The sequence below is a fragment of the Tupaia chinensis genome, unplaced genomic scaffold, assembly GCF_000334495.1.
Source record: "Tupaia chinensis unplaced genomic scaffold, TupChi_1.0 Scaffold149184_1, whole genome shotgun sequence".
In the NCBI taxonomy this organism is placed as follows: Eukaryota; Metazoa; Chordata; class Mammalia; order Scandentia; family Tupaiidae; genus Tupaia; species Tupaia belangeri.
Window position 1 is genome coordinate 1,384,590 of NW_006209032.1, and position 11,193 is coordinate 1,395,782.

General features: G+C 61.6%; 1 protein-coding gene across 1 annotated transcript in view; it reads left to right on the plus strand.

Moving 5' to 3' along the window:
* Nucleotides 1-16: 16 nt before the first annotated feature.
* CELSR3 (cadherin EGF LAG seven-pass G-type receptor 3) overlaps nucleotides 17-11,193 on the plus strand; it is a gene marked incomplete at its 5' end in the record, with an annotated part of 26,768 nt that continues 15,591 nt past the window's right edge. Inside the window, 14 exon segments of the mRNA XM_027769287.1 lie at nucleotides 17-3,611; nucleotides 5,060-5,710; nucleotides 6,112-6,295; nucleotides 6,557-6,672; nucleotides 6,958-7,046; nucleotides 7,135-7,292; nucleotides 7,829-7,992; nucleotides 8,282-8,407; nucleotides 8,495-8,664; nucleotides 9,070-9,255; nucleotides 9,796-9,909; nucleotides 10,246-10,417; nucleotides 10,558-10,699; nucleotides 10,789-10,909. Coding sequence (XP_027625088.1) covers nucleotides 17-3,611; nucleotides 5,060-5,710; nucleotides 6,112-6,295; nucleotides 6,557-6,672; nucleotides 6,958-7,046; nucleotides 7,135-7,292; nucleotides 7,829-7,992; nucleotides 8,282-8,407; nucleotides 8,495-8,664; nucleotides 9,070-9,255; nucleotides 9,796-9,909; nucleotides 10,246-10,417; nucleotides 10,558-10,699; nucleotides 10,789-10,909 — 5,988 coding nt within the window.

Consider the following 11,193-nt stretch of genomic DNA (forward strand, 5'->3'; position numbering starts at 1 on the left):
GCCTGCCGCTGCGGGGCCAGGGGCGCAGATTGGCGGCAGAGCCTTAGCTCTTTGTCCCGAGCCGCCCGGGGTCCGGGAGGATGGGGGGCCAGGCCTAGGAGTCAGGGAGCATGTCTTCGTGGGGCTCGGAGGAGGAAGACAAGGCGCCCGGAGCAGTCGAGAGCCGCCCGAGCAGCCGAACGCGGAGCTGGCAGCTGAATTCGGGGTCCAGGCATTAGGCAGCCGCGGGCAAGAGACAGGACGGGGACCAGGGTCTCTGTTATGTTGGCGCCCAGAGGTCTCCTCTTGCAGACGAACAGGACCTTTGCGAAGAGGTAGTCTGTCACCAGAAGCTCTGTCCCTAGGGGTCTCTGGCTCGGGAAATAGCTCGCCCCTCCCTTCAGACTTTCTGGCTCGGCCCCGTGGTCCCAAGCCACTATCTTCCCATCGGAACTCTGGGAAAGGCACCCGAAAAAGAGTGGGGACCTCACGGTGCTGCGAGGAATTGTGGGTGCCAGGGCACAGGGGTCAGGGCGAGAGAGCCGCGATATCCCGGACGGAGAGGACAGTCCCTTGGCTGGACTGTCTTCCTGGGACTAAGGGATTTGGCCAAGGGCCGGATTCAGCACCAGGCAAGGGCAGGACAGCTCCCACGACGGGTTCAGCACCCCGCGAGTCTCGGACAGCTCCCGAGCTCGCGCCCGAGCGCATGCGCTCCCATGGTCTCTTCCGTCGCCGCTTCCTCCCGCAGCGCCCAGGGCCGCGTCCCCCAGGGATCCCCGCCCGTCCTGAAGCCTGGAGAATAGCCTCAGAGAACCGGGCACGCCCCCGTCGCGCAGCAAACCGCCACCCTCAATTTCCGCAGTACAACTACCAGACTCTGGTGCCCGAGAACGAAGCGGCTGGCACCACTGTGCTACGCGTGGTAGCGCAGGACCCGGACGCCGGCGAAGCTGGGCGCCTAGTGTACTCGTTGGCGGCGCTCATGAACAGCCGCTCACTGGAACTGTTCACCATCGACCCGCAGAGCGGCCTCATCCGCACCGCGGCGGCTCTGGACCGCGAGAGCATGGAACGTCACTACCTGCGTGTGACAGCGCAGGACCATGGGTCGCCGCGCCTCTCGGCCACCACCATGGTAGCTGTGACAGTAGCTGACCGCAACGACCACGCGCCAGTGTTTGAGCAGGCACAGTACCGGGAGACTCTTCGCGAAAATGTAGAGGAGGGCTACCCTATCCTCCAGTTGCGTGCCACTGACGGCGACGCACCTCCCAACGCCAACCTGCGCTACCGGTTCGTGGGGCCTCCAGCTGCGCGCGCTGCTGCAGCTGCCGCCTTCGAGATCGATCCGCGTTCCGGCCTCATCAGCACCAGCGGCCGCGTGGACCGCGAACACATGGAGAGCTACGAGCTGGTGGTGGAGGCCAGCGACCAGGGCCAGGAGCCTGGGCCACGCTCGGCCACTGTGCGCGTACACATAACGGTGTTGGACGAGAACGACAACGCGCCCCAATTCAGCGAGAAGCGCTACGTGGCGCAAGTGCGCGAGGATGTGCGCCCCCACACGGTGGTGCTCCGCGTCACCGCCACCGATCGCGACAAGGACGCCAACGGTTTGGTGCACTACAACATCATCAGTGGCAACAGTCGTGGCCACTTTGCCATCGACAGCTTGACGGGTGAAATCCAGGTGGTGGCGCCTCTGGACTTTGAGGCAGAGAGAGAGTATGCCTTGCGCATCCGGGCACAGGATGCAGGCCGGCCACCACTGTCCAACAACACGGGCCTGGCCAGCATCCAGGTGGTGGATATCAATGACCATACCCCTATCTTTGTTAGCACGCCCTTCCAGGTCTCTGTCCTGGAAAACGCGCCGCTGGGCCACTCAGTTATCCACATTCAGGCGGTGGATGCAGACCATGGGGAGAATGCCAGACTGGAGTACTCCCTGACTGGTGTGGCACCTGATACGCCTTTTGTGATAAACAGTGCCACTGGCTGGGTCTCTGTGAGTGGTCCCCTGGACCGTGAGTCTGTGGAGCATTACTTTTTTGGTGTGGAGGCCCGAGACCATGGCTCACCCCCACTTTCTGCCTCTGCCAGTGTGACAGTGACGGTGCTGGATGTTAATGACAATCGGCCCGAGTTCACAATGAAGGAGTATCACCTCCGGCTGAATGAGGATGCAGCTGTGGGCACCAGCGTGGTCAGTGTGACTGCTGTAGACCGTGATGCCAACAGCGCCATCAGTTACCAGATCACAGGCGGCAACACCCGGAATCGCTTTGCCATCAGCACCCAGGGGGGTGTGGGTCTGGTGACACTGGCTCTGCCCCTGGACTACAAGCAGGAACGCTACTTCAAGTTGGTGCTAACTGCATCTGACCGCGCCCTTCACGATCACTGCTACGTGCACATCAACATCACAGATGCCAACACTCACCGGCCCGTCTTCCAAAGTGCCCACTACTCAGTGAGCATGAATGAGGACCGGCCGGTGGGTAGCACAGTCGTGGTCATCAGCGCCTCTGACGATGACGTGGGTGAGAATGCTCGCATCACCTACCTCCTGGAAGACAACCTGCCCCAGTTTCGTATCGATGCAGACTCGGGGGCCATTACACTGCAGGCCCCACTGGACTATGAGGACCAGGTGACCTATACACTAGCCATCACAGCTCGGGACAATGGCATCCCGCAGAAGGCGGACACCACTTACGTGGAGGTGATGGTCAATGACGTGAACGACAATGCTCCACAGTTCGTAGCCTCCCACTACACTGGGCTGGTCTCTGAGGACGCCCCGCCTTTCACTAGTGTCTTACAGATCTCGGCCACTGACCGAGATGCCCATGCCAATGGTAGGGTCCAGTACACTTTCCAGAATGGGGAAGATGGGGATGGAGACTTTACCATTGAGCCCACCTCTGGCATTGTCCGTACAGTGAGGCGGCTCGACCGGGAGGCAGTGCCAGTATACGAGTTGACGGCTTACGCGGTAGACCGAGGGGTGCCCCCACTGCGGACCCCAGTCAGTATCCAGGTGACAGTGCAGGATGTGAATGACAATGCCCCCGTCTTCCCGGCTGAGGAGTTTGAGGTGCGAGTGAAGGAGAACAGCATTGTGGGCTCAGTGGTGGCCCAGATCACCGCGGTGGACCCCGACGAAGGCCCTAATGCCCACATAATGTACCAGATTGTGGAGGGGAATATTCCGGAGCTCTTTCAAATGGACATCTTCTCTGGAGAGTTGACGGCACTCATTGACCTGGACTACGAGGCTCGCCAGGAATACGTGATTGTGGTGCAGGCCACGTCTGCTCCTCTGGTCAGCCGGGCCACTGTGCATGTCCGTCTGGTTGACCAGAACGACAACAGCCCTGTGCTCAACAACTTCCAGATCCTCTTCAATAACTATGTGTCCAACCGCTCGGACACCTTCCCCTCTGGCATCATCGGGCGCATCCCGGCTTATGACCCCGATGTCTCCGACCACCTCTTCTACTCCTTTGAGCGTGGCAATGAGCTGCAGCTGCTGGTGGTCAACCAGACCAGTGGGGAGCTGCGACTCAGCCGCAAGCTAGACAACAACCGCCCTCTGGTGGCCTCTATGCTGGTGACTGTCACAGGTGAGGGGTAGGGGACAAGCAAGAGACCCAGCGACCCCAACCTGCCAGTGTCTCCAGGACTCCATGGGGCACCAGAAACCAAAGGGGGGACTTTCAGGCCTTCCACAGTCCCTTAAGGATTGGGTTCCCGCTCCCCATAAGAGCTGCCATAGCCTTACAGGGACGCTGCTTAGGTTCTTGGGCAGTCTCCACAGACCTCCAAGATTCCTGGGCATCTGGCAGACCCTGCAAAGACTGCAGTGATCTGTCTGCTACCCTAGGAGTAGTTTTCCTCCACCCAAAAGGCCAGAGGTTCTGGGGTAAGACTGTGGAGGTCCCAGTATGGGCCAGTCACCATGCTCACATTCAGATGAAGGGTTACTTAGGGTCTACTGTGATCCTCACTCGACCTGTGCAAGAAAAGCAGACAGTAGTTGGGTGGTTAGGGACAGTGGCACCCTGTGGTAGCTTCAGGCAGAGGGAGGGCCCATGCTGGCTTACCCGCTGCTCAAGCAGCCACCTGACTGTGCTTTAGGAAAATGCCCAGAGGCCCACCTGCCTCCTCTGCCCTAGGCTTTCACAAGCTGCTCTGTGATAGGAGGGTGCAGATGGGAGAGGCCCTCGAAGTCCTGCTTCCTGGAGGCTGCGGAGGCTGGGGCAGGCATCATGGGTGCTCAGTCCTCAGTTCTGGAGCAGGGACCCCTGGCCTGCCTGAGTAGTCATAGCCTTCATTTATCCCCCAGTTCACTCAACAACCAATCCTACTGACCACCCAGGGTGTGCAAACAAGGCAGATAAGTACCTCATTTTAATTAATGGGGTGGCTACTGTAACCCAGGACTCAGGTCTGGGGTGCTGGGTAGCTTACTAACTCAATGCTGATGTGAGTGAGAGAATGGGTGAGTTTGTGTGAGCGTGTGTGTGCATGTGCGTGTGAAGATCCTCCTGGAACTTGTCCAGGGTTCTGAGTGTTCACTGGGCTGGGGTCCCTTCCAGTGCCACAGGGCAGTGAGGTATGCTGACCAGAGCTTGCAGACAGGTGATCCCTGACTGGGAACCCACCTTGCTTCCTGGAGGGGATAGAATCCTATTATGCTGGGGAAGCGTGAGGAGGGTGGCTAAGAAAGGCTGGCTGGTGGCCATGGCTCCTCTGTGTGACCTGAGTGGGGAGTGGCCTGTTGCTCATTACTTGGGGAACTGAGCACATAAAGACCTTCTCGGGTGCTATTGGGAGAGTGACTTCCTGGGCACTGTGGAAGGTCAATGGATCCCTGGTCTAGGCCCCTCCTTGTATTGGGGGTGGAGGGAGGAAGCAGTTGCTTGATGTTCAGAGATCTGCCAGATTCCCTTGTGTCCTAGTGGTGTCAGCCTGTTGAGGGGCAGGACAGGCACTGGCCCCGCCCTCTTGTGTCCCAAGGAGGGGACTGCCGCTGATCCCAGGCTAACCCCTGCCCTGTCCCTGCCTGCAGACGGCCTGCATAGCGTGACAGCGCAGTGCGTGCTGCGCGTGGTCATCATCACGGAGGAGTTGCTGGCGAACAGCCTTACTGTGCGCCTGGAGAACATGTGGCAGGAGCGTTTTCTGTCGCCGCTGCTGGGCCACTTCCTCGAAGGTGTGGCCGCAGTGCTCGCCACACCCGCTGAGGATGTCTTCATCTTCAACATCCAGAACGACACGGACGTGGGGGGCACGGTGCTCAACGTGAGCTTCTCGGCGCTGGCGCCCCGTGGGGCCGGGGCGGGCGCTGCAGGCCCCTGGTTCAGCTCGGAGGAGCTGCAGGAGCAGCTGTACGTGCGCCGTGCTGCGCTGGCGGCGCGCTCGCTGCTCGATGTGCTGCCCTTCGACGACAACGTGTGCCTGCGGGAACCCTGTGAGAACTACATGAAATGCGTGTCGGTGCTCCGCTTCGACTCTTCCGCGCCCTTCCTCGCCTCGGCCTCCACTCTCTTCCGACCCATCCAGCCCATCGCTGGCCTGCGCTGCCGCTGCCCGCCAGGCTTCACCGGCGACTTTTGCGAGACGGAGCTCGACCTCTGCTACTCGAACCCGTGTCGCAACGGCGGCGCCTGCGCGCGGCGGGAGGGCGGCTACACTTGCGTCTGCCGCCCGCGCTTCACCGGTGAGTCGGGATCTGGGTTTAGGGCGGGGACAGAGTCGTAGGAACCTCCAGCCTTTCTAGGGGACGGAGCAACGGCGTATGTACAGGCCGGGCTGCACTTTGGAGGCGACAGGGCTGGGGTGGGCTCGGTTAGACCAGAAGCCGCAGTGCCAGGCCGGGAGAGAACCAGAGGCCAGGTGGGAACGGAAGACTTGGCGGTGGGGCAAGGGGACGAGCGAAGGGCGGGGCCTGAGTGGGCGGGGCAGGGCCAGACGGAAGGGGCGTGTCCACGGGAGCTGGGCGTGTCCGGGCCTCCGAGCGCTTCTCGAAGCACGCGGCCTTTGGAGGGGCAGGGCTCGCGCGAGCAGAGGTGGGTCTTGGTCCTGACAACCTCCGCCCTCCGCCCTCCGCCTGGCCCTCAGGAGAAGACTGCGAGCTGGACACCGAGGCGGGACGCTGCGTGCCGGGCGGCTGCCGCAATCACTGCCCGGCGGGCGGTGCCTTCGAGGGCCCGCGCTGCGAAGTGGCGGCGCGCTCCTTCCCGCCCAGTTCGTTCGTCATGTTCCGAGGCCTGCGACAGCGCTTTCACCTCACGCTGTCCCTCTCGTAGGTGCCCGCCCGAGTCTACCGACATGCCCCTGACTTAGATTCCTAACCGCCACCTCCCGATTTCACACCCCGGCTGTGTGTCTTGGAGGGGCATATGACGCTCCTGACGTCACTACCTGTCACTACCCTGACGTCACTTGCCGGTCCCACCCTCCCTGTCATTTGCTCTCGCTTCGGCCCAGGCAGGCGCCCCACGAACCCTTGGCTGGCACGGTGGGCGTGTGGCGTGTCCGCCGCTGACGCTTGTCCCTCCTCCAGGTTTGCCACCGTGCAGCGCAGCGGGCTCCTCTTCTACAACGGGCGCCTGAACGAGAAGCACGACTTTCTGGCCCTAGAGCTGGTGGCCGGCCAAGTGCGGCTCACATATTCCACCGGTGGGTGCCCCACCCGTGTGTGCCAGCCAGCTGGGGGCTTGTGTGCATGGGTGGCTGAAGGACACAAGCTCCGCGTCCTCTCAGCTTGGCCTCACAGTCCACTCCAACGCATGCCTCCTGCCAAATGCAGCCGTTCCCTTTGGGAAGGCCTCTCCACGCAGTGTGGTCACCAGTGGCAGGGCTGATCTGACACCCAGGGTGACTCAAGAATACCTCTATGCCTGTGATGGGGTCGGGGTGGGGCAACTCAGTGACTCCAAACAACCTTCCCCACCGCCCTTGCAGGTGAGTCCAACACCGTGGTCAGTCCCACCGTTCCAGGGGGCCTGAGTGACGGGCAGTGGCACACTGTGCACCTGAGATACGACAACAAGGTGGGCACTGCGTGGGGTGCTGGCACATGGCCCTCTGCTCCTCGGGGTGCTCTAGGGGCACTCTTAACTGGTGCGTCTGGGTCTTCAGCCCCGGACAGATGCCCTCGGGGGTGCCCAGGGCCCCTCCAAGGACAAGGTGGCTGTGCTGAGCGTGGATGACTGTGACGTGGCTGTGGCTCTCCAGTTCGGGGCCCAGATTGGAAACTACTCATGCGCGGCTGCTGGTGTGCAAACAAGCTCCAAGAAGTGAGCCCCAGCCCTGGTCCCCACGCCTCTGCTACCAAGGCCCACCCAGCCCTTCACGTACCCTTCCGGTCCTCACCACAGCCTGCCACACTCACTGTCCTTTCCCCACACTGCCGGGTAGTCCTCCCTGCTAACCTCCTCACCCAGCTCAGTGCTGTTTTCTCCCTGACTCCCCATCCCAGGTACCCCGTCCTCCAAACTCTCCCCTCCCCACACCAGTCTCTCTTGTGCCCTGTGCAGGCCCTTAATCTCATGCCCAGCCCCCGGACTGTTCACTTCCTCCTTACCCCAGCAACCCAATGCCTCACTCCTCATGGTGCCCCTCGGCCCCAGCTCCCTCATTTTCCCCAGATCACCTGCCTGTGGGCTCCCGTTTATACCCCGACGTGGAAGCAAGGCCCTAACTTCTTCGCCCGCCTGGCCTTGTTCTCAGCCACCCTTCGCTGAGTCCTGCCTCCTGCTTCCTGTGCCCCCCCACCCCAGGAGCAATCCTATCTGGCCCAGTCCCACCAATAACCCCAACCCCTGACCCCCAGATCCCTGGACCTGACAGGCCCTCTGCTCCTGGGGGGTGTTCCCAACCTCCCCGAGAACTTCCCCGTGTCCCACAAGGACTTCATCGGCTGCATGAGGGACCTGCACATCGATGGCCGCCAAGTGGACATGGCAGCCTTTGTCGCAAACAATGGTACCATGGCAGGTAGGCCCCAAGTCCCCACAGCCCTGGCCCTACGTGGGAGGTGGTGGAAGGGAGGTGGTGGAAGACTACTCGGGGTGAGTCCCCCCTGTTCTCCGCCTGGTCTCCTTGATGCCAAGTGCCATACTGCTGCCCAGCTTTTAGGACCTGGCTCCCACCCACCCTGGCCTCTGCAAGAGGACACGGGGCTGAGCTCATGGCCTCTCTGACCCCTCTGGGCCCCACATCCTGCACAGCACTCATGCTTCCCCAGCCCGTGTCCTCACGTCTCCCACGTAACTTCCTCTCCCAGGTTGTCAGGCCAAGCTGCACTTTTGTGACTCGGGGCCCTGCAAGAACAGTGGCCTTTGCTCAGAGCGCTGGGGTGGCTTCAGCTGTGACTGTCCCGTGGGCTTCGGGGGCAAAGACTGTCGGCTCAGTGAGTGGACTGCATGGGGCAGGAGGGGCCTGCAGGGTAAGGTCTGTCCTGGGGTGCAGCCATGACCTGCCCCTCTCGTCCCCTCAGCCATGGCCCACCCCCACCATTTCCGAGGCAACGGTACACTGAGCTGGGACTTCGGAAGTGATGTGGCTGTATCTGTGCCATGGTACCTGGGGCTGGCATTTCGGACACGGGCGACGCAGGGTGTGCTGATGCAGGTGCAGGCTGGGCCACACAGCACACTCCTCTGCCAGGTGGGTGTGCCCTTCTGGGTCCTCCTGTACCCTCCACCCCCAAGCAGATGCCCCAGCAGAAGAGAATTTCAGTGGGTTCAGGCCTGGTCATGCATAGTACTTCTCTGCCTGACCATATGTGACCTGCTCTGCACCCTGGCCCTTGACCTACTTCCCACAGAAGGGCAGCGCAGGGCACCAGCATAGCTGTCGTGTTAGGTGCACCAGTCCACCACCCAGGTCCTGTGTTTTACTCCTGACCCCATATTAGCAACACAGAGTCCCCTGGCACAGTGCCACAGGTGGCAGGTACAGCCTCTCCCCCACTGACCTCTGATTGTCCTGACTCCTGAATCCTCTGACTCTCTTCGCGGCCCCAGCCCACCTCGCGGCTCTGACCCCAGGGCTCTGTACCTCTATCCACAGCTAGACCGGGGGTTGCTGTCTGTGACGGTGACCAGGGGTTCCGGCCGAGCTACCCACCTCCTTCTGGACCAGGTGACTGTCAGTGACGGCCGGTGGCATGATCTACGGCTGGAATTGCAAGAGGAGCCAGGTGGCCGGCGGGGCCACCATGTCCTTATGGTCTCACTGGACTTCAGCCTCTTCCAGGTCTGACCTCTGACCCTGGGAGGTCTACTTGCAGCTTTCTGACCAGACCCACTAATTTGATCCCACCTCTAGTCCCACTCCTCTTCCTCTGCTGCACCTGGTCTGTCCCTTCCCTTGTCCCCCTTGTCATAGCTTTGCCCTGAGCCCCTGCCCTCCCCACCAGTGAATCCAGTCTACTGTCAGGCCCGCCTGGCATCAGAAAGCCACCAAGATTTCCGGCCTGGTCTTGGAGTGCCTCTGTAGCTGTCATGTTGCTGGAGTCCTGGAAGCCCTGTCTGGCCTGTCCCCACTCCTACCCACCCTAGTGGAACTCGTGGAATTCCCAGGTCTGCACTGAGTTCAGGAGGGCAAGGCCTATATGAGCCTGACCCTCGACCGAAACCTTCCTGTCACCTGTCACCCATGCCCCAGTAGGTTCCCCACCAAGGGAGACGCTCCCTTGGTGCATTCTGTGTTAGAAGGAGGCCAGCACTGACTCTGGGTAGGGCAGGGTCCCCCAGGTCCCCCTTTCTCCCAGTGCCAACTGTCCCCCTCCTCCAGGACACCATGGCAGTGGGGAGTGAGCTGCAGGGCCTGAAGGTGAAGCAACTCCATGTGGGCGGCCTGCCCCCCAGCAGTAAGGAGAAAGCTCAGGGCCTGGTTGGTTGTACTCAGGTGAGGGTCAGCATGGGAATGTGACCTGGGGATTAAGGGTCAATGGTCAGAGGCCAGGGCTCCTCAGGACCCGAAGAGCTGCATTTAAGTGGGGTTTGGTATGGGGGGAACAGATGCCCTCGCCCCATCAGAGGCAGGCCCGGGCTCAGTGGTAATGGACCCGAGAATCTGGCTTGGATTGTCAAGGGCCACCCGGACTCTGTCAGAGGAGTCTCGTGGAGGGTCTGAACTGTGCCTGTTTGGGGGACTGGGGGACTGCATGCCGGGATCCTCGTTCTGCAGGGCTTCAGGCTGAGCTGCTTTGACAAGGGTCTCACTTGCTGGCTGTGTCCACAGGGTGTGTGGCTTGGCTCTACACCCTCGGGGTCCCCAGCCCTGCCACCCCCCAGTCGCCGAGTGAACGCGGAGCCTGGCTGTGTCGTGACCGACGCCTGCGCGTCTGGCCCCTGCCCTCCTCATGCTGACTGCCGAGACCTCTGGCAGACCTTTTCCTGCACCTGCCGGCCAGGTGGGCCTCGAGAGGGTGTGGGGCAGTGGTCTGGGCAGGACTGGGGGACCTGGGAGGCCTGGAGGAGGCGGGGCCCGTGCACAGGCGCCTGCTTCCTCCGGTGCCCTGGTCAGTGTCCTGATTCCTGACCCAACCCTCAGGTTACTTCGGGCCGGGCTGTGTGGACGCCTGCCTCCTGAACCCCTGTCAGAATCAGGGGTCCTGCCGCCACCTCCCTGGAGCCCCCCATGGCTATACCTGTGACTGTGCAGGTGGCTACTTCGGGCACCACTGTGAACACAGGTGAGTGGCGGGGGCTGAGATGGCGAGACGGGCGGGGACAGGAAGGGCCGCTGAGATACTGAGTGTCTCACCTGGCTGTCCACTCCCAGGATGGACCAGCAGTGCCCGCGGGGCTGGTGGGGGAGCCCCACCTGTGGCCCCTGCAACTGCGATGTTCACAAGGGCTTTGATCCCAACTGCAACAAGACAGACGGGCAGTGTCACTGCAAGGTGCGTCTGGCCCCTGAACCCTGACCTTTAACTCTGCCTCATACATGATCTGGGATTCTTGCCCAGCTTGCTGACCTCTGAAACCTGACTGGGGGCCCGACTTCTCACTCATGTCTTGTGACCCAGTGGCCGTCTTGTGCTTGACTCCCAAATCCTCCTGTGCCTTCACTCGAAGCCCTCTTCATTCTGGCCCTTGAGCTCTGTTCCCGGTACCCTTTGCCTTTCCTTCCGCTCGGTCCCCGAGCCTTGACCTAAGACCCCTGTCTAAGCCCCATCTCTGCCTC